The sequence below is a fragment of the Thamnophis elegans genome, chromosome 15 (genome assembly GCF_009769535.1).
Source record: "Thamnophis elegans isolate rThaEle1 chromosome 15, rThaEle1.pri, whole genome shotgun sequence".
Taxonomy (NCBI): Eukaryota; Metazoa; Chordata; class Lepidosauria; order Squamata; family Colubridae; genus Thamnophis; species Thamnophis elegans.
The window spans coordinates 29,750,451-29,774,010 of record NC_045555.1 but is presented as its reverse complement, the minus strand read 5'-3'; the positions used below and the strand labels follow the sequence as shown (position 1 = coordinate 29,774,010).

General features: G+C 41.1%; 1 protein-coding gene across 2 annotated transcripts in view; it reads left to right on the top strand.

The window, feature by feature from the left end:
* Positions 1-3,193: 3,193 nt before the first annotated feature.
* The window catches only part of ANXA7 (annexin A7), a 44,385-nt gene continuing 24,018 nt past the window's right edge, over positions 3,194-23,560 (top strand). The window contains exons 1-5 of one of the 2 annotated variants that reach the window (XM_032231599.1): positions 3,194-3,296; positions 11,303-11,357; positions 14,618-14,840; positions 15,709-15,795; positions 17,954-17,994. In XM_032231599.1, the coding sequence (XP_032087490.1) occupies positions 11,304-11,357; positions 14,618-14,840; positions 15,709-15,795; positions 17,954-17,994 (405 nt within the window). In that variant the 5' untranslated portion in view covers positions 3,194-3,296; position 11,303. Of the gene's footprint in view, positions 3,297-11,302; positions 11,362-14,617; positions 14,841-15,708; positions 15,796-17,953; positions 17,995-23,560 lie in introns of both variants that reach the window. The other variant, XM_032231600.1, reaches the window with a different exon arrangement.

Sequence of the window (23,560 nt, the reverse complement as noted above, 5' to 3'; positions counted from 1 at the left end):
TGCTATAAATGCAGAAAGTTAACAGGGCTGTGAAAGCTAATGAATGCATTCTTGTATCACAGTGCCACAACTTGCCAGCAGAAATTGTAGATATGTGCTTAGATGAAAATAACATCCTAGGTCTCAGGAAATTCCTTTAGGTAGTTGATCTGGAGGAAATGAAAGTAATGTTTGTTCTGTTGTAGAATTATGTTTTCGTGGAAAGAGCTCATGAAAGGGTGTTTAATCCTTTTTCTTGAGTAAGAACAGATATCCTTAAAATCAAGGATTTTCCTTTCAGTAGAAAGCTTGGGAACTTGGCTATCTAGTGAGAAAGTGGGAGATGGTCTAGTGATTAATGCAGTGATGAAATCAGATGATCATGATATATTTCTTTATATATGAATGACAATTCTACTATGGATTGATGCTCCACAGATGTGTTTGGGAACTTGAATTATAAACCAAACATTATTTTTCTGTACACGGCTCCTGATGTGGGTGATACAAAATACTATAGTAATACTGCCAGAATAAATAGAGGAATTGAATTGGCATCTTGATCTTAAAGATCTGATCTTATTCAAGATTTTTTTTCTTTCATGAGTAATATAAATGGGAGGTGCTATTATTTACCAACCCTTTCCACAGATACTGATTGACTGTTATGGAAATAGAATGCTAAACCAGGCTGTTTAATTTGATAAGGCCTGCTTCTTTGCCTAAGCCAGAGGGGTCAAACTCAAGGCCCGTGGGCCAAATCTCGCCCGCAATGTGGTTAGAACTAGTCCGTGGGACCGCCCCGGAAACAGCGAAGGACCGGCCTGTGGCACCTATGCTTGACCCGGACTAACTGGGTGCTGGTAGCAGCTATCTGGGCTGGAATGTGGTCAGCCTTAAATCCATGGGCCACCCTGGAGCCAGCGAGAGGCTGCCCCTTGCCCCACCCCCTGTTGGTGTGTACTGGAGGCGGCAAGTGTGTGGGGCCTGGCATCCCTGGGGATTGTCTTGCCCTGCAAGCTGACTGCATTCTGAGCGCTTCTCTTTTACCCAGGACCCCAGTACTCACTGCCTCCTATGCGCATGTCCAGAGGATGGGGCAGATCCTCGCTGGCTCCAGGGGGCCACATGAATCAGATCTAAGCCTGACCATGTTCTGGCCTGGATGGCAGCCACAAGTTGTAGATCAATGCTATGCGTGCCACCAGCACATCCATGTCCCACTGGATGGCCTGCCCTCGCAGCACACAAGGCTTCCCTTTCACTGGGATCCTCCCTACCCCTGCATAACAAAGCCACGGCCACTGGCAGCACTGCCAATCTTTCGCCCTCCCCTTGTCCCTTCCTGAGTGCGAAGAAAAGAGATGGGAATGAGAAGCAGGGAAGGGAAAGGGTAGAGATAGGAGGAGTAAGGATGGGGGGGGGGAGATGGGGTCCTGGTGCCCTGGGACCTTGAAGGACAGGCTGGGCTCTGGGCAACCTGCACTGCCATCCAGGTGGCCTCCACATAGCCTCTGGTAGACAAGGGTTTGGCACTTGCCCTGGTCTTGCCTTCCACCGCTGGAGACAATGGATCCCCCCAGCCCCACCTGGGCCATCACAGGTGCTTGATGCAAATGACCCACTTAATTGGCTAAGCACCCAGCTATGTCCCTCCTTCCCCCCAGAAGTCAATCACAACCCTGATGTGGCCCTCAATGAAATCAAGATTGACATCCCTGGCCTAAGCTGATGATAATGCTGTAGTAGTGGAATGGCTTGAGTCTTTAGGTAGAGGGTTGGAGGTCTCAAACCATTTCTTGCAGAAACGTAAGCAGAGATTGTCAGTCAGCTACCACAAAGATCCAGGATAACAGCCAAAATTGAGTTTTGTGATTTGTTTTTTTAGAAAATCATGGCTATTTTGTTTTCTGTCATCACAAAAGTTTAATAAATCTTTTTATTATAGTCTCTCAAAATATTTTTGCCAAAGTGCACTTACTTTGATATAATCCTAGGGACCTGAGCTATTTACCTGTATTTTCATTTGTTTCAGTTGTGCTTTTTAAAATTCTACAGGTCTCTCAGAGTTTGGGAGGCAAAAATGATCAAATCTGAATTTACTTTATACACAGAAATGAGATTAGGAATATGACAGATTTCATCAAGATCACATGCAGATATTTGTATAGCTCAATACAGAATACAATTTACAAAATCCATTTGGTGACTGAAGTTACAATAACACTGAAAACACTAATTTATGACTTTTTCACATTGCCACTGCAGCCTATCCATGGTCATGTGATCAAAATTCAGATGCTTGCAATTGACTCATGAAGGTTGCAGTGTCCTGGGGGGGGGGGTGTCTTGTGATAACTGCTTGTCAGAAGCTCACAAAAGATTATTGGGGAAGCCAGATCCATTTAATAACTGCAGTGATTCACTTAATAGCTGGCAAGAAAGATTATAAAATGAGGCAAAACTTAACTCAGCCACAGAAATTTTGGTTGTAAACAGAGGAATTCCTGAACCTCCGAATCAGACCTGGGATGGCACAGCAAAAAATAGCAGATCTATCGTTGTGATGGTTTATTACGTGTAGCCAAGTGCACTCTAATCTCAGTGGATTTTCCCCTGGCTCCCTTGTAAAAAACATTCAGATGGATCGGGGTGTCCAAACGTGGAAACTTTTAAGACTTGTGAACTTGTGATGCTGCCTGGGGAATTCTGGGAGTTGAAGTCCACAAGTCTTAAAGTTCCCAAGTTTGGACTGTTTCCTCGATTTAATAGAAACTTTTATTTAATAGAAACTTTTATTAAAGCAAAACTTAACTTTCCATCTAACAAGTAAAATTGCGGGCTGGCAGTTACGCATCCTTCGTTTGACCAGACAAGCGCCCCGTTTCCTGAATGTGGGAAGCATGGCCTAAATCACAGGGTTGACTCCCGATCCAGCACCTGCCTTCCCCGCACCCCCTCCGAAAGAGGCTTTGCGGCAGCGCTACGCTCCTCCGAAGGGAGCGACGAAGACTTAACGCTCAAGTATTTGTGTCCGACGAGTGGTGGCGGGCATCGTTGAGGCGCAGCCGGTCTCTCCACACGGTAGTCGGGTTCGGTGTCGGGGCGAGGACGGACAGGGATGCGCAGCCGATGGCGAAGTTCGCCCTTCCGGAGACTCCCGTTGCCCAGAGAAGGCGGAAGGCCGGCGGGGCAGGCGGGGCGAAAACAGATCAGGAAAGGGGCGGAACAGGCTCGCCTCTCCCCGTCTCCATTTTGCTCTTCGTTCTGAGCGTCGGTGGTCGGAGGGGACGCCGAGTTTCTTAGCCACATTCCAGGCGAGTGCAGGGGGGGGGGGCAGCCGGGAAGTGCTCCGTCTGAGGCGGTCGAGACAGTCCCTTTCCCCCTCCTTTTCCAGGCTCCTCTCACAGGGCGGATGCCTTCCTCTAGTTTTCTGGACCTTTGCCTTTCCCCCCTTTTAATGCTGCTTTATTTTGTTGGGGGGGGGGGATGTCCCAATGAGAGGGGTCTGGCGTCTCCTGCTGTTAACCAGTCCACCAACTCCGCTCTCTATTTCCATTTGATGCTCCCCTCCCCTTTCCCTTCAGATCATTACGCAAACTTTCTTATTGTGAATATAGGTCATTCATGAACCGAAAATGTGGAATAAAAGCGCCGGAAATTGTGTACAAGTCAGCACTGCAGTGAAAACGATTGGAGGCCTTTTTTGCTACTCTTTTGAGTTTTGACGCTTTTCTTTCTCTAGCGGCTCGTGGCATAATGAGCAAAATTAATGATAGCACGCTAATTTGAAGTACTCGTCAGGAAAATCTTCTCTTTGTGTTTAATCTTTCTCCTTAATTTTTGGCCTATGGTGCTGGCAGCTAATGCCTGAAGTCATTCTCTTCGTTGTCGGTGTGCTCGTTTCTGCTTCCTTAAAATGCGTAGCTGCTCTAAGACAGAGGTTAGCCTTGTTTACCAACAAATAGAGTAGGTTTTTTCCATAGAGACATTGGCTACTAGATGGGTGGCAAATAAATTTCAAAAATAAATAAGGTAGATCTGTAGATGCATGGAAACGCCCTTATACACGCCCTATTCCCTCTGGGAAATCTTTGAGCAAAATTTCCTCACTCCCAGGAATTTAATTTCCAGCTGTTCCAGGAAATACAGTCTTCAGCAAATGTCTATGGAGATTTTCCATCATCCAGATCAGGGCTAGTGAACCTTTTTATACCTACCGCCCACTTTTGTATCTCTGTTAGTAGTAAAATTTTGTAACTCCCACCGGTTCCACAGTGATGGTGATTTATAAAGTAGGGAAGTAACTTTACTTTATAAAATTTATAAAGCAGAGTTACAGCAAACCCCTACCGCCCACCATGAAAGCTGGAAGGCCCACTAGTGGGCGGTAGGGACCAGGTTGACTAACACTGATCCAGATCATGATTGTCCCAAAAGTGCTTTTTCAGAAGGCAACTGGACTTGCCCCCCCCCCCCCCAAGATGTTTCACTTTTCTGCTGCAATTTCTTCCCCATTGGTAGACTGATCTACTTGCTAGCAGGAAAACCAGATAGCGGGGACTGCTTGCACTTTCTCTGAGGGCAGCATGCAAGTTGCAGATTGTCCAACTTTTCATTTGTATCACTGGGGCAGCTGCCACAGAATTTCACATCACAAATTGTACAGTGTACCTCTCCAGTTACACCGGCTTTTGGAAGTGCTACAGATGTAGTGGCCTTTCAAGTTAATTTACTTAAAATATATTGTTGGAAAACTAATGCAGATAATATAAACCTTTTTGAGGGGAATTTTGCTGGTAGAAGAAGATTGAGGAGACCTGATAGGGTTAGCTATGTTTAATATTTCATTTGCCCATTCTTTGCACCTGCAGATGGAGTCAAAAAAGGTTAATTCTATTTCTGATTAGAAGCCAGAATTGTTCATCATCTAATGCAGTGTTTTTCAACCTTTTTTGTGCAAAGGCACACTTTTTTCATGAAAAAAAATCACGAGGCACACCACCATTAGAAAATGTTAAAAAAATTTAACTCTGTGCCTATATTGACTGTGCCGCGGCACAGTGGTTGAAAAACACTGATCTAATGGAGTTTAGCCCCTCCTTTGCAGGCTGCATAAGAGAAAGAGCTTTCCCCTCTCAGCTCTGTCTTCAGGCCAAGTACCAAAAACATGCATAGGAAGAAAAAGTAAAGGTTTGAAGGAGAAGGAAGGAAAACTTAAGACCAAGGAAGTAACCCTGTTGATTCTCTTTCTCACCCAGAAGAGATAGATATTGTGCGGCTTATCATATAGGGGCGGAAGAACCATGGGTTGATTGGGGAACCAGATAGGAACCAGGTAGCCCCAAATGATGGATCTTCTTCCTCTTCTACAGGTAAATATAAGAGATAAGGGTCCCCCCCCCCCCCATCCAGTGTCAACAGGCAGGAGATTGCTAGTGCTCTGGTTGCTTTAACTGCAGAATGTGAGCTGGCAGCTTTTGTTCCCTATAGGACTTGTGTGAACTTCTACCTTTTTTTATCTGAAAAGAAGAAAGTCCCTGCATGCTTTCAAAGCATTAACATTCATTTGTTGTACATAGAACTGCATTTTATAATAGGACTGTTATTACAGTACTGTATTCTATGCTGGTAAATTTAAGCTAAGGCAGACTCTTTCAACTGTTTCGGAAATCTTCTGCAATCTATTTAAAGCTATTTGAATTTCACTTCAGTCAAATATTGTGTTTAATCAGTCTGTTTCTGGAGAGATATTATGCAACATTGTTTGTAAAGGATGAGATCTTCATTTACTTTAGCAAATTCCACAGTACAACAGAATGATTTAGTGGCTGTTGAAGAGTAGCTGACTGGCCTTTAATAAGCACAACAAAGCTGCATTCACATCAGAGGTGGGTTGCTCCCAGTTTGGCCTGGATTGGGCGAACCGGTAGTGATGGCAGGAGGCTCCGTCCACCCACCCGGATGCTTCTGTGCCTGTGCAGAAGAATTGTGCACGTGAGCACAAGCAAACTGTTAGCGCTGGGATTTGCAACCCACCTCTGAATCACATGATACATTTACCTGGTTACTGAATTAGGTTATTTTCATAACAGATTTTCAGATGTAGCCAGTAATGGTTTTCCTCTTATCTTCTCTACTGGTTTGGAACCTTCTGTACGTGCGCAGAACGTGTGTGATGACATCTAGGCCGGGGGGGGGGGGGAGCCTCCTGCCATCGCCACTACTGGTTCGCCCTGGTTTGATGTGAAGTGAGCAGTGCGTGCACAAAATTTTTGTGTATGCGCAAAACACCCTCTCTCAGCAAACTGGTAGTAAACCGGTTAGGAACCCACCACTGAGACATTCACGCTCCTGCCATAAAAATCTAAATCTAAGTTTATCTTCTGGTTATCTTTGGTGATTTCAACATAATGCGCTATTTGTCCTGTTGGTTAGTTCTACTTAGTTTGATAAGAAACTTGACTCCCAAATATAATTGATAACTTGTGATGTTTCAAGTACAGCAGTCATAAATACATTATTTTCTTTAATTTGGGGATACAGAGTATCCATGGGGCAAGGGCAAGAGGGTCAGGTGGATATTAGCAGTTGTATCATGATATTGCATACAGTGGAAAATTGGGTCATGAATGCTTCTGACCGCAACCAAATCAGGTGCTGACCAAAAAAATCCGCTAAATGTTTCACTCTGTTCATTAACACATCCCTGGGTGGCGATCAATCAAAGCCGCAGTGATTTTCCCTGCCGCAGCGATTTCCCCTTTTGTACCTTTGTGTGTGTGTGTGCGCGCATGCACAGTCAGTCTTGCTTCCGGTCACGACCAAATCAGGTGCTGACCGAAGTCCTGGAACGGATTATGGTCATGACCGGAGGTTCCACTGTACATGCCCCAAAGAGTGAAGCTCTTCAGTATCCAAATTGTTGCAGACTCTGCCTGTTTAAAATCCATATTAAAATCTTTTGAACAATGATTGGATGAATCTGACAGCCAGTTGTGGTTAAAGTACTTTATTAGAAAGAAAGAAAATGTGAGTTCTGGTTTTCCTTTAAGCATGAAAACACTTGGATGACCTTGAGCCAATTAGTCTTTACAAGGCTGTTATAGGAAAATAAACATTACAAATGAACTGTATAGAGTAAAGGGAGGAAATAAATTATCACTACTGCTACTAGCAATAATATCTTCTATAAACTTAATTTATTTGAATTTTTGATATTACTTGTGGAATTTGGCATACATTTGTAACAAAATAAACATGTGGACAGTGCCAGATTGGAGATGGCTTTTTTAGAATTTAAATATTTCACAGAAACTTGTGGTTTTGCCCCAACAACAAAATATCTAACCAGAAATCTTCTAGCATTTATTAATTCATTTGTTCCTTCATTCTATACTCTCTATATACTGTATGGCTGGCCATATTGTGGCATCTCCAGTTAAAGAATTTTGGGCAGAGGTCTGAGGAGAAAATTCTGCCTGGAATGTTGTACATTTGTGACCTGAGAATTATTTACAGAAATATTTGTGTTTATCATTTCAATTATTAAACATTTTTTCACCTTGCACTAAAAATCGATAAAAAGTTTGATAAGCATAGGAGATTCTTTGGAAAGAAGCTAAATTAAATGATATTTTCCTATAAGCAAACACTTTTGGATTTAAAATCATGGCATCAAATGTAAGAATTGCTCATTCTTTTTAGATGCTTTCCCCAGAATGCTGTAATTATTGTTTTCTTACTTTTTTTTATGAAGAGAGTTGTTTTGAAAGTGTGAGAGATGATGCCAATGGAGGGGGAGTTAGTGTGATGAACTAGAAGAATGAAGCAGCAGTTTCCCAGGAAGAAGAGAAAGAGGACTGAGACTAGAGGCAGCATAGCCACAAGCAGGATAAAAAACAGAGGAAGAGCATCAAGATAGCTGTTACTTGATTCTCCCAGGATCTTTTGGGGCAGGGGTGGCAAACTCAATGCCCACAGGCTGGATATGGATCATGACGAGGTTAGATCTGGCTCACGAGGCAGGCCTAAAATGGCAAGGGATCAGCCCCTACTGCCTCAACCTAGCCCGGCTGGGCACTCCCTCTGGGCATGTGCAGCTTGTTCACCTCAGCTTGCCTTGCGTGCGCTATGCCTTGTCACACCTGGCTTTGCTTGGTCTCAGCTTGCTTCGCCTCTTGGGGGCAGTGGCAGCAGCAGAAGCCTTGAGGAGGTAGTAAGCATGGCTGGGCACCCCCCTTAGGGAAGCAGGGGAAGGGTGCCTGAGGAGGGGAAGGATGCCTGAGAAGGTGACAGGCAAAGGCTCCTTGTGCATGGCTGTTTCTGATACCTGTGATTCGGGGCTGGCAGGGAATTGATGCTTTCAAGGAGCTGGGGGCAGTGCCTGGGGGATCGAACAGTGCTGGGGCATGGTGGGAGGGGCAGCCAAACTGCACAAACTGCAACGGAGAGAGGGAGTGAAAATAGGAAGCTGTTGCGGGCAACGGGCAGACAGCAGTGGGCAGGGCCTTCCCATTTTGCCCTCTTCCCACTGTGGTTGCCTCTCCTGGACTCTGCCCTGAAACTGAATGGGCAGTTCAGCGTCACCCCCCCTGCACCCAAACAACCGCAGCCATAAGCAAACATCTATGCTCTGCCCCCCCCCCCCCGCATCAGAAACAGTGTGGGGCAGGACAGGAGCACAGAGCAGTATGATACACCCATGGACAAGGATCCCTGTGCCCTGCAGAGGCGCTTGAGCTCCCATTGTCAGGCAGGCAGGGTCAGGTGTGGGGTGGCTTGGGGTGGCAGGCCAACTGCCCATTCAGTGTCAGGCAGGAGCCAAGGTGGCGCAGTGGTTAAATGCAGCACTGCAGGCTACTGCTAGATCAGCAGTTCAGCGGTTCAAATCTCACCGGCTCAGGGTTGACTCAGCCTTCCATCCTTCCGAGGTGGGTAAAATGAGGACCCAGATTGTTGGGGGCAATATGCTGACTCTCTGTAAACCGCTTAGAGAGGGCTGAAAGCCCTATGAAGCGGTATATAAGTCTACTGCTATTGCTGCTATTGCCCCCCCCACAAGCCTTATGCAAATGCAGGGGGGGCGGTTACACCTGAAAGGCATTTGCAAGCCGACTTTGGGCAGTGAAATCATTTCCTTCAAGCCTCCCATTGGCTTGCAAAAACCTTTCGGACTGTCTCAATCTCGGTGCAAAGAGTGTTTGCAAGCTGATGAGACTATGGGGCTGCAAAATCATTTGCTTGAAACCTCCCATTGGCTTGTAAACGTACTTCATGTCGAGATTGGAACATGGTGTGGAAGGTGTTTGCAAGCTAATGGGAGACTTCAAACAAAGGAATTCACTGCCCCCAAATCTTGTCATCTTGTGCAGATGAGGACGGTGCCTGGGGATTGAACAGTACTATATGAATGTAATGGGGAGGGGGGTGAAAATGGGAAGCTGTCGTGGGGAATGGACAGGCAGCAGTGGGCAGGGATTTCCCATTTTGACCTCTCTTGCCTCTGCCTGGACTCCAGCCTAAAACCAAAAGGGCAGTTCGGATGGCCACCACCACCACATTCCAACACCATTTGATTCCCCCCAGTCACCCTCCCCAGCTGTGCACAAGCACCAATGCTCTATCCCCCCCCCCCCCAGGCTTTGGTGCTCACCCCTCCCAGCCTTATCTGGCCCATCACAAGTGCCCCTTGATGTGAGCGATGTTGAGTTGGCTAGGCCCGCCCAGTCATGTGACCACCAAGCCATGTTCACATGGGCCTTTGAGGATGATCATAATGCTGATCCGTCCCTCAATGAAATTTAGTGCGACACCCCTGTTTTAGGGTGAGAGTAGTAAAGGTTTAGGCTGACAATATTTTGTCTATTTTGGGTAAGCAAATAAAGAACTGAACTCTGGCTTAATTGTTCTATGTCATTCTTGGGCTTAGCCCAACAGAACTGATCTTAAAGCTTTATACTTTTGCATTTTTAAAGTGATCTTTAGGATTGTGCATGGATACAGTACCCTTGGAAGCATTAAAATAATAACACCTTTTGCAGTTGCCATTTGTGTGGCTGCTTTGCAAGCTGCCCCATGGTCTGTACATATCTGTGTGTATACAAACAGCACTTTCATTGGTGTTGCCAATTAAGTGGTTTCCACATGTATACAGAGACCTTGAGGATAGCCCTTAGAGTAGTTGTGTGGGTCTTCCAAGAGACCAAAATCTCTCTCTATATATATATAAGGCAAATACTACTCACTCATCACAAAATCTCCAGAATTGTAAAGCCTACAAACTTAAAATTTGGCATGTATGTTCCTCTTGGCTTCTAAGTGCTTGCTAAGAAAGGATTTTTAGAAATGAACATTAGCATTTCTTATACAGTAATTAACGCGATCTGACGCTAAGGAGTTCTACTCCCCCTCACCACCTAAAAAGAACTCTGTTCCAACTGCCAGTTGCCTTATATTAACACACTCTGATGCTAAGGAGTTAGACATTCTACTCCCCCTCCCCACCTGAAAAGAACTGTTCCAACCACCAGTTTCCTCACATTCCGTTATCTCAGTTCATACTGGCAGACATTCCACTCTTTCACTCAGGAGTGGTCTGAGGCTCCTTACAGTACTAAACATAGGTACCTCTCCAAAATGTTTACGGCTTCCACCTGTGGAACTGCTTCTGGACTCAAGGCGATGGGAGAGATATTCCCTTATGTGTTTCAATCAGTGACCACCACTGAGCCAATGGATTGTGAACCAAATTTCTCCTGCATAGCCTGATAACATAGTTTCATCCAGCTAGTGTATTAATTTCAAGACAGATGAGTTTTTTTTTTTTACTATACATTACAGAGCACCTCTTTGAAATCTTTTGCATAGCTCTTATTTACTTTACAATTTTGGTATCTGCAGGTATTTCCTATTGCCTAGAAAAGTGGGCTTTATGTTTTGATCTGTTTGGATACTCAGTGAACATTTTGTGAGCAACGAGCTGTCAGGCAGAAATATGCTTGCTATGATTCATTTATAATATAACCAAAATATAACTGATTGAATGAATTAATCTCAAGCTATTAGTTCCTTCCTTTCCTAAATTAATTTTAATTCCTAAAAATTAAAGTACTCATTTGAAGAAATTTAAAAACAAATAAAATTATTATTTTTAACAAGTTTTACTATATATCACACACATAAATGCACAATTAAAAAGTGATGTGAATAAAAGGAGTTTTACATGCCTCTTCTCTCCCTTCTGTGAGTTCATTAGTGCTTGATACTTGAAATGATGAAATTTTACAGAAGATCTCAAGTGGTTTTTTTTCTTACTTTACAGAATGTCATACCCAGGATATCCTCCATCAGGCTACCCATCTTTTCCTGGTTATCCTGCAAGTATTGATTTGTTTAATATATGCTGGGGGCATGGGAAGCCAAAGTTCAAAAAGAGGGCAATTGAGCAATTTATGAAATAAAACTATCTTGAGTGAACTAATGGCAGCACCATTTGGTCTGAATCTATCTTGAGATTGGCAAAGTAAAGCCTCCTATATTCTATTTATTAAGAAAACTATAAATAGCAATGCTTTTCTGTTCATTTCTTTTTTCTCTTTTATAGTTTATTAATTTATAATATAAAATGCAAAAATACAAAAGAAAATAGTAGGAAAATAAGGGAGGGAAAGAGAAAAGTATAAGGCAAAGGGAAAAAAGAAAGAAAAGGCATTGACTTCCAACTCCCTTTGTGCAGTAGAATAATAATAGCATAACAGAATAATAGAATAAAAATAGCATAAAACCTCAACTTTTTACTTTTACATAATAATGTAAACTAGCCATTTCTATAACAAAAAACCTATCTAATCAGGAAAATCAAAGTTTCATTTCTTTCCACTACAAGCACAAAGTCCAGAAGCAGTTTCCAAATAGAAATAAAAATAATTGTGTTTTTTTCTTTGACCAAAGCAGGCAATTTGGCCATCTCTGCTAACTCCATTAACTTTTGCAACATTCATTCATTGTAGGAATAAAAGTATCCTTCCATTTTTGTGCATAAAATAATCTTGTTGCCATCAACATATATAACATCAAAGTTCCAATTTTTTCCCCATTAAACCCAGAAGAAAAGTTAATAATAATATTAGCAACAACAACAACAGAGTTGGAAGTGACCTTGTAGGGGACCCCTGATCTATAGGTCAGATAAGAAAGGGCATAGCCCACAGCTGCATAATGGCTTGCAAAAGAAGCTCAGAAGGAATCCTCCTAAATTCAATCAATCAATCAGAATAGAGCTGGAGCGGACCTTCTAGTCCAACCCCCTGCTCAAGTAAGAGACCCTATACCTTTTCGGACAAATGGCTGTTCAATCTCATCTTGAAAGACTCTGGTAATGAAGCACCCACAACTTCCAAAGGCAACTTTTGTTCCATTGGTTGATTGTTCTCCCTGTCAGAAAAGTTCTCCTTATTTCTAGGTTGAATCTCTCCTTAGTCAGTTTCCATCTATTGTTCCTTGTTTGGCCTTTGGGTGCTTTGGAAAATAGGTTGTCCCTCTCCTCCCTGTGACAGCCACTCTGTGACATCCCTCTCGCAGTTACTGCTATTTCACCCAGTCTATATGTGAACTTTTGATTTTTCTTGTCTTAAGTGTAAGATTTTACTTTTCTCTATGTTGAATTTTATTTTGTTAGATAGGCGCAGTGTTCAAGTCTGTCAAGATCCATCTGGATGTTAAGCCTATCATCTAGGGTGTTGGCTATTCCTACCAGCTTAGTATCATCTGCAAATTTAATAAATTCCAGTTCCATTCTTTCATCTAAGTCATTTATGATGCGTATTGGGCCTAAGACAGAACCTTGTGGTACCCTACTGCTTACTTCCCCCATGTAGATGTAGTACCATTAAGGACTATTCATTGAGTATGGTTTGTCAGCCAGTTACCAATCCATCTATCCCACTTTTTTCTAGCTTACCAAGAAGTAGGTTGTAGTCTACTTTTTTGAAGTCTAGGTATACTATGTCAACAGCATTTCAATGGTCTACTAATTTAGTCGATCAAAAAATGACCAATGGTTTGGCATGATTGTTTTTAACAAACCTGTGCTGACTTTATTTGCTTCTAAATGTTTGCAGGTCTGTTTTTTAATTATCTTTTCCAGTATCTTCCCAGGTATTGATGTTAGGCTGCTTTTGCAACCTTCTGATATGCAAAGTCAATGGGGAAACCAGATTCACTTAACAACAGTGTTATTAACTTAACAATTGCTGCGATTCACTTAACAAATGTGGCAAGACAAGTTGTAAAATGAGGCAAAACTCAACAAATTCCTCACTTAGCAACATAAATTTTGGCTCAATTGTGGTTGAAGACTACCTGTATTGGTAGTGTTTAAAACAGAAAAAGCATATTTGGTAAAACATTAGTCTTAATTAGAGAAATTCTACCCAATCTTAATTGATCAATTAATTGGTGGAATGTGGAAGCAGATTAGATTTTAGTGAATAGATGAAGCCTATTAAATTCCATGAAGGTTCTTGCAATAGGCTCTTTTAGAATTAGATTTTTTTTTAAATGAAAGTATAGGTAACTTTCTTAGGAAATTATATTTACAGATATAATTTTCCAATTGTGAGGAAAAAGCCTACCTGATATCAAACAATAAGTGAGGACATTTCTATTCTTTACATTTTTGACATAGCAACAAATGTGCTAATGCACCTTTCCTGTTCCTGACATTTTTTTTGAAAACAGCAGAACTACAATTTGCTGAAATGCAGAATATGGGTAAAGGGGCATTGAGCTAAGTTCTATCAAGTTAATCTCAGTGGCGAGAGACAAGAGAAGAGGCTTGTGACATACTGTAAAATGAAAGAGAAATGACTTTTAGAGAAGAAATTGAAACAGGAATAGTAAATATATTATCAGGAAAGGATCTTAAGCTGTTTTTAGGACTTTTTAACTGGGAGATGAAACTCAAGAAGGAAACTCAAACCCAAATGTGGTTGCGCATGGACATGAATACATCACCATGATGAAATAGATAGAAATAGAAATAGACATGCACACACAAGATGTATTGAGGTGGCCCATGGTGCTTCCTCAAGTAGGATTTCTAAGCATTTTCCTCACAGCATTACAGTTACAAAACCTCTTGCAATCTAGGAGTCAAGACTGGTCACTGTCATCCCCATTTTTTTTACAGAAAAAAATTAGGCCTAAGGAAAGTTGAGCAGAACTTATCAATTGCTCTTCCCTTGTGTATGTAATAATATAGCTGAGATGTGCGCTGGGCTAGGTTTCCTGTCCAAATAAGATTCTGAATTTCAGATTCAGATTATCAAAGATTAAAATTAACAAAAACATTAACTGATGATTAAGGAATTATTATATCCTCAAAATGCTTCATAAAATGGCCAAACTGAGCCACAATGAGCTGTACTGCACATGAGAAAGATTGTCCAAAAGCATCTTTATCATTGTAAGGAAACCAACCCCAGGACTGATGCTTCCCAGGCATGTAGATATTATTTTCAGTAATTACCATTCTAGGTATAACATCTGTAGTTCTAGCACCCCATGCTAGTTAATGAAATGAGTAATAGAATCTGTTTTCAAATATGCTAATATTTGATTGGTTGTTTCTATTCAGCCTACCGGACAGGAGTCTGTTTATCCACCTGCTAGCCAGTATTCTTACCCTGGGGTGCCTGGAGGCTTCCCACCTGTGGGAGGCAGTGAATATAATGTAGCTCCACCAACTGGGGAATTCCCAGGGAATGCAGGCTACCCAACCGCACCTGGTGGGTATCCTCCTGCATCCATTGGATACCCTGGACTACCTCAGCCTGGTGGCATGCCAACGTATCCTGGAGGTATGTTCCTAAGTGTTGTTTGCAGTGTGGGTTATCAAGTGCTGAATGTTTATGTCTCATATTTCAAGAAATCTAAACAAGCAGGTATGGACGCGGTGGTTCAGTGGCTAAGACCCTGAGCTTGTCGATCAGAAAGGTTGGCAGTTCAGCAGTTCAAATCCCTAGAGCCGCGTAACAGAGTGAGCTCCCGTTACTTGTCCCAGCTTCTGCCAACCTAGCAGTGTCGAAAGCTGGTAAAAATGCAAGTAGAAAAATAGGAACCACATTTGGTGGGAAGGTAACAGTGTTCCGTGCACCTTCGATGTTTAGTCATGCTGGCCACATGACCACGGAGTCGTCTTCGGACAGCACTGGCTCTTTGGCTTTGAAACTGAGATGAGCACCTCCCCCTAGAGTCAGGAACGACTAGCACATATGTGCGAGGGGAACCTTTACCTTTACCTTCATGTTTGCTATTCTGGTATATCACCGTGTATAACAGTAAAGGGTTATTGTGAGAATAAAACAGAGGGACAACATTAAATATATACCAGGTATTTGTTTCCTAATCAAGTGATCAAGTCCTGGTCATGTTTAAAGATTCTGCATCTCTGATGCTTCAGACTAGTCCCAGTCATATCATAGGCTGACTATTAGGAAGATACATTCGGAAAAAGGTCTACAAGTAAGATAAATCTTAACATAAAACTTTAAAAGAAAAAATTATGTCTCACACATATAAAATTTGGGTAGTATGGTATTATGTGGATAAGAGAAGCAGTAATTAAAAAACAGCTTTTGCTAGTAATGAAATTGTTTTGCATAAAATGTATATTTTAGTTTTAAATTTTGGATTTTAATCTGCAAATTAATAAGCATTTTCTTCCAGGTGCTGGTTTTGGAGTACCCCCCTCTGGCTCTGGTTTTGGCTATCCACAGCTTCAATCCCAAACTTATGGTGGAGGTGGTATACCAGGTATAATTCAAATAAGAAGCTATAATCATATTTTTGCTTCTTTAGAAGTAAAATTCATTGCAGCCTAATATATGTTCCCATGCATAGACATTGATTCAAGAAATAGCATCTGTATACAGGCTTAGCTCCATTGTAGTCTACTGGTGTTTCTGCATACGTTTGGAATCAGTTGTGTAATTGCTGCTTAATATAGCTTTTAAAAGTGGCTTTAGAAGCTGATCACAATGAACGCTATGTTGCTCAGTGGAAATGCATCAGTACAATATTTCACATGGAAATAAAGAAAATTGGCATGGAAATTAGGAAGAAACAGATGTGAGCCTTCTGGCATTCCAGAATAATAGAATAAGAGAGTTGGAAGGTACCTTGGAGGTCTTCTAGTCCAACCCCATGCACAAGTAGGAGACCCTATAACATTCTGGATAAATGACTGTCCAATCTCTTTTAAAAGCCTCCAGTTATGGAGCACTCAAAACCTATGAAGGCAAGCCATTCCACTTGTTGATTGCTCTTACTGTCAGGACAAAGGAAACAAATCAAACAATAATTTAAGCTCAGAAACAACAAAAAACCTATAGTAGTTAATTTAAAATCTGATTTAAATTATTTGTATATTAAAAAATCAAATGCATCAGGGAAAATGTACAAAGTTTCTTACTGTTGACAGCTATTGGGAGTCCTGATTTGTGTTTTATAGATTATATTGCTTTGGTGTAATGTGTGTGTCCACAAGCACCACAATTTTTAGCAGTAGTATATACTTAATATAAATAAAATTTGTTCAGCTGTAATAAATTGGCTTCATGACAGTATGTAAGACTGTCTTTCCCTGTCTTGCTAAAAGCAGAGAATAACAGAGTTGGAAGACACCTTGGTGGTCTTCTAATCCAAACCCCCTACTTAAACAGCAGAGCCTATATCCAGGATGGCGAAACTATGGCACGCATGCCACTGGTGGCACGCGGAGCCATTTGTCAGGGCACGCAAGGCGCTGCCCTGTCAGCTGGCCAGCACACAAGCACGCGCTGGCCAGCTGAGTTCACCCATTTTTAAAGCCATTTTTCACCCTCCCCAGGCTCCAGAGGCTTTATAGGAGCCTGGGGAGGGCGAAAAGAGCCTCCTCCGCCCCACCCGGAGGCCCTCCGAAGGCTTCATGAGCTTCCCTGAAGCCTCTGGAGCGCAAAAAAACCGGCCCTATGGGCAAACCGTAAGTTTGGAAATGGACTTCCGGATTGCTCAGAGGATCGTTTTAAGTGCTCTGGAGGCTTCAGGGAAGCCTCCTGAAGGTCCCTGAAGCCTCCGGAGGGCCTCCAGGGCGGCGGGGGGGGGGGGCTTTTTTCACCCTCTCCAGGCTCCTATAAAGTCTCTGGAGCCTGGGGAGGGTGAAAAAAGCATGCAAAAAATGGGGTGTGTGTGTTGCGCCTGTAGTGCATGCATGCGCACTGGGAGGGTCACACATTGCATTATGGGTGCAGCACACGCGCGCATGACCCCTCCCTGCGCTACCCCCACTTATGGCATGCGAGCCAAAAAAGGTTTGCCATCGCTGCCCTATACTACTTTAGACAGGTGACTTTCCAGTCTCTTCTTCCAAACCTCCAGTGATGGAGCACCTACAACTTCTGGAGGCAAGTTATTCCACTGATGAATTGTTCTAACTGTGAGTAACTTTCTCCTTAGTTCTAGGTTGCTTCTCTCCTTGATTAGTTTCTATCCATTGTTTCTTGTCCTGCCTTCTGATGCTTTGGACAATAGGTTGAGCTCCTCTTTTTTGTGGCAGCTTTGCTATCCTGTCAACCCTAGTCCTTCTTTTCACTAAACTAGATATACCCATGTCCTTGAATCATAGTAATTCCCTTGAGCCATAGTATGTTCATTGCTGCACTAGATCAACTCTATTCCCATTTTTTTTAACCCAAGTGTGATTAGATAGCTTCAGTTACTGTTGAAAATTATCTCGGGTAAAATATTAGAGAGCTCCAGGCTGTAATATCAAATGAAAATTGGTTTTGAAAGAGAGGTACAGGTTTCTCACCCAGGCTCCTTTATGAGCCTTGATGTTTTGTCATAAATGCATATTTATGCATTTATATGTTTAGATATTATGTTTATATATTAATTAATTAATATAACATTATGTTATATTTTTCTTTTGAAGCTGGGTATCCTGGTGGACAAACACCATCAACACCACTGCAGGTATGTTATTTTCTGCTGTAAAATTCATTAGTGTGAATTGTTTCAGTGAAACATCTAGTTTTGCAGATTGGTTGCTATTCACTACACACTTCACTGAAAGTGTGGAAGCTTCTCATTTCTCCATTCCCTAAACATCAAGGCCCACTTGGGCTCAATGGACAAAAGGGTTGTGGTTTTCTCATTTAGAAAATAGCATTTAGAGGGCATATTAAACTTTTTGATAATTTGGAACATGTAAAATTCTCCAGTTTAGTAAAGCCCCTAAAAAAACCTAAACTACACCCATTCCCACCATTCATTCAAACCAGCCTTATTTTCTGATCTATAAAGAATATAGTTTTGTCATTATATTCAAATTGAATGAATGGTAGTTATGTAAAGTATTCTTCCTTGACTTAACCTGCCTTAGTGTAGTTACTCAATGAGTCAATTAGAATTGATCTGGGGTCACAGTCTGAAATATCATTCTCATCTTAACATTCATTTTTAGGTTGAATTTTCTTCTTCATTGTCTTCCCTTTATATTAACTATTCCTTCCCTAGAGCAGATCTTCGGTGGCTGGAAGAGATGGCAGCAGCAGATTATCACCATTAATGGATTAATAAATGTCTATTCTTGGTAACATCAGTAGTAGAATTCAGTAAACATTATTACTATTATTATTATATACTTTATTCATTAAACATGAAACTCAGCCAACTGAACATTCAAAAATGCCAGTTCCAAGTTAGCTTTTGGACAGCTTTGCCTTCAATATTTTTCAAGTATTGGCTATGCATAGCTTTGTTTTGCAAATTTTCAGATTATTATTATTATTATACAATTGTATCACAGCGGCCAGTTGTTTCGCCGGATTTGGCATTGGTTACTAGTCGGGCCTGCAGTGCTTTGTTTTGCCAACTCTCCATTCTTGATTTTATCACATCTTTTCTGTATTCTTGTTTCGTCTGTTGGGCCTTCAGTAGATTTTTGTTCTTTTCTTCGATTAATAGATGTTCTTGACTTTCTTTTAAATAATCAGCCAATGCATGTTTTTCTTCTTCAACTGTTTGCTTCACTTGTAATAATCCTCTGCCACCTGATTTTCGGGGCAGATATAGTCTATCAGTATCACCACGTGGATGTAAACTGTAGTGCATTGTCATTAGTTTCCTGGTTTTTCGGTCCAAAATGTCCAAATCAGCTTGTGTCCAGTTAACTATACCAGCTGTGTATCTTATAACTGGTATTGCCCAGGTATTTATGGCCTTGATTGTATTTCCACCATTCAATTTAGATTTCAAAATTTTCCTAACTCTGTTGGTGTACTCTCGCCTGACAATAGTTTTTACTTCTCCATGCTTGATGTTATCCAACTGCAGAATGCCTAAGTATTTGTAAGCTTCATTTTCGTTGCATTTAATTAGTTGGCCATTGGGCATTTCAATTCCCTCACATGCAGTGGTTTTGCCCCTTTTTATGGATACAGTGGCGCATTTTTCCATGCCAAACTGCATTGAAATATCGGTGCTGAATACTTGGACTGTGTTTGTCAATGATTGGATTTCTTTTTCTGACTTTCCGTAGAGTTTCAAATCATCCATATATAGTAAATGTGAAATTTTTTCAGCTTCTTTGGCTGTTTGGTAGCCTAATTTCATTTTTTTTAAGATTACTGATAGTGGGATCATTGCGATGATGAAGAGAAGAGGTGAAAGTGAATCACCCTGGAAAATTCCTTGCTTGATATTAACCATTCCGTAGATCTCATTCCCTACTGCCAACTCAGTTCTCCATTGTTTCATCGCCTTTTCAGTAAAGGATGTAATATTTTTGCTAATGCCAGTTGTTTCTAAGCATTTTATGATCCAACTATGTGGCAGTGAGTCAAATGCCTTTTTGTAATCAATCCAGACCATATTCAAGTTCATTTTTCTGTTCTTACAATTTTCTAATATCATTTTATCAATTAGGAGCTGATCTTTTGTGCCCCTGCTCCTTCTTTTGTTGCCTTTTTGCTCTACTGGCAAGATGTTGTTTGTTTCCAAATAATCCATCATGTTATCTGCAATAATGCCTGTGAGTAATTTGAAGGTTGTTGGCAAGCATGTTATTGGTCTGTAGTTTTCTGGTGGTGTACCTTTAGTTGCATCTTTCTGAATCAAGTATGTTTTTCCAGTTGTCAACCATTCATCAATTTGGCCCTTTTGTAAAATTTCTTTCAGTTGCCTGGCCAATATTGCATGTAAACTGGTCAGATATTTGAGCCAGAAACCATGTAATTGGTCCTTTCCAGGTGATGTCCAATTCTTTACCTTTTTTACTCTATTTTTGACCATCTCAGTTGTTATTTCTAATACTTGCATTTGTTTGTTGCCAATGCTTTTCTCAAAGTCATGTATCCACTTTGCTTCCTTATTGTAGTCCTTTGCATTTTCCCACAATTCTTTCCAGAATTCAACTGTGGCCTGCTTTTCTGGTTTTTCACTTTTGGTGTCACAATTCACATTAAGACTTTGATAAAAATGCCGTTGGTCTGATCGAAATTGCTGATTTTGTTTATATTGGATGATTCGTGCCTCATATCTTTCAATTTTTCTAGCTGTTGCTGTTATCCGCTGTTTTACAATCTCTACAGCTTCATTGATGTTTCTTATATCCAATCTATATCTTCTGATTAGCCGATCTATGGTTTTGTTGTTTTTAAGCCGTTGCTCATGCATGTTCTTTAAGTTACTAGCATCTGCCCTTAATTTTTTGACTTTTTGTTCTAATCGGATTTTCCACTTTAGCTTTGATGCTTTTTCTGTTGTGTGACTAGGTACTTTGATTTTAATGCCTAGTTCATTAGTGACTATTACAGCTGCGCTGTACATTAACTGGTTCGTTTCCAAGATAGATCCCGATTCAATTGTTGAAAACACTGCATTAACCATTTTCATGATAGGGGCCAAAATTTTCTTAGGCACAGTTTTTAGTGATGGTAAACGTTGCCTTTCCTCATTAAGCAGAAAATGCTCCATGATCTTATCCTTCAATTCTTTTTGTTTTTGAGTTAGTTCATCAGTTGGTTCAGTGATAACTGGTTCTAGTGGTGGTGGTGTTATTTCCTCCCCGAGAACTTCTTCTTTTTTTTTTCTGACAAATATTTATTTTATTTCTTTAAAAAAAAAAAATATTTCGTCATTTGTCAATCATTAAAACATTGAAGTACAATTTTTTTGTGTGTGCCCCTCCCTCCCTCCACCCCCCCAACCCCCCTCCTCCTTCCCCCCCCCGACTTCCCAGAACCCGTACACGGTATGGATTTTTAACTAACACAGTCTAAAATCTATTGAGAAAAAAGAGATAAAGAAATTAATGACATTCTACATTGACCTTAGCTTCTTCTTACTGAACTAACTTTTAACAGTTTAAATCATTTCTGCTTAACCTTTTGGCAGGTCCACCATATATGATAATATGTAGCATCGAGAAAACCACACCTCCCTTCCTTAACCTTTGTATCGTCTGGGTTCATTGTTAACTCCAGCTCTTTTCTCTTAATTTCCTCTTCCAGTTCTGTTCGTTTTAACCCTTGCTTATTTCTATGTGTTTTATTTATATTCATCAAGACTCCTCTCATATACGCTTAGCTTGCATCCCATACAAATTCCATAGATGTACCCTTATTCATATTCGAAACAAAATATTCAGATAGTAATTTTTTACAATCATTAATATACTTTTCATATCTAAATAAGTTTTCATTCAATCTCCAAGACCTTCTTGCCTGCACTACCCTTCCCAACTCCATCCAAACTGGGTTATGGTCCGAAAGGACCCTAGCCGCAATCTTTGTCTTCTTGACCCTAGAAAGCAAATCATTAGTGGTTAGAATAAAATCAATCCTTGAAAGGGATTCATAGGAAGTCATATTCCTCTGCATTTCTTTCTCGCCAAATATCTCTCAATTCAAAGTCATCCATAATGTCAAAGAAAGGTTTGGGTAACTTTGCTCGCATCTTAGTATTTAGGCGGGAAATCTTCTTATCTCTCTTAGTATCTATCACTCCATTCCAGTCACCCAATAGTATACAGCTTTCATATCTTTTCTTAAGTATACAACTATACCATTCTTCTTTTCCATAGCGGAAGCTACAAAATGTTGACCAAGTTTTGAGTTGATCATATATTTTTGATCAGTTGACTTGATATGAATTTCTTGCAAACAAATTACATTGTTCTTAAACTGTTTGAGATAATGAAATATTTTCTTCCTCTTCTGTGGAGAATTCAGTCCGTTGATATTCCATGTTAAAATCTTAGTTGTCATCTTTGGTTGGTTGAAGCATTTTTAGAGCTTCCTGCATGGCCTATTTAACCTTAGGTCTAGCTCCTCCCACTGCTTCCAGATTTGTTATTGTAGTTCCTTGATTGATGGCCGATGATTGTTGATGCTGTTGCTTTTTAGCTTGTTTCTCCATACGTCTAGTAGTCATATGGCTAGGTTTTTGTTCCTTGTCTGGTGGTTGTGTAGTTTGCTGTCTATCCTGTCCTTCTTGTGGTCTTTCTCTAGGTCCAGATGGTGCAGGGTATCCGACCTTCAATATATTATAATAAAAATCTCGGGCTTTCCATACAGAGTTGAGGCGGTACCTTTGCTTATCAAATGTAAATATGATGCCAAATGGTGCATCCCATTTATACTGTATCTGACGATTTCTGAGTTCTTCAACCAAAAAAGCGTAGTCTCTCCTGGCTCTTAACATTTGAGGTGGTATCTCTTTCAAAACAATCAGGTCTTGACCGCCAATTTGAAGCTTAGTGTTATAAGACGCTTGCAGTACCATATTTCTAAGCTCTCTTGTAGTAAAATATATAACGATGTCTCGAGGAAGCTGCTTCTGCTTTGCCAGCCAGGAGTTAACGCGGTAAGCTTTGTCGATTTGCCAGTCAAGGTTGGTCCCTGGTCTTCCCATCAAGCGGTCAAAAGCTTCCGATAGGATCTGTTTCAGGTTCTCCTGTTTCTCCTCACGCAGCCCCCTTACTCTTAATGCGAACTCCATTTGTCGGTACTGTATCATAATAATTTCTTTTTCAGCATTTTCCACTTTTTGTTCCACCACCTCTGTTTTCAATGTCAAATTAGCATTGGCATCATTAAGAACCTCTAGAGTATCTTCCATTCCAGAAAAATGTTCTGTTAATACAGTTACAAGTCTCAGCATTTCGTCTCTAATTTTACCAACCTTAGCGTCAATTTTCTCATACAGCTCCTGTTTAAGTCCTTTTATTTCACTTTTGATTTCTTCTTTCATTTCTTTTATTTCCTCTTTTCTCTCCTGCTTTACCACCTCTCTATTATCTCTAAACTTATCTTCCATTTTAATTGTCTGTGCATTAAGAGCCTCGCTTAGATTGCTCAGGAAAAATTCTTTCGTTAACACATCCCCAGCAGGGGGCGTAGGAAGCGGAGGCTGCAACTTTGTGCCAGGCACTGAGGATGTGCCCCTGGAAGTAGAGTGTGACGACTTCGAGTTAATATTTGGTTTTGAAGCCATTTCAAAATTTATCTGCCTGCAGTTAATAAAACTCTATTGCCTG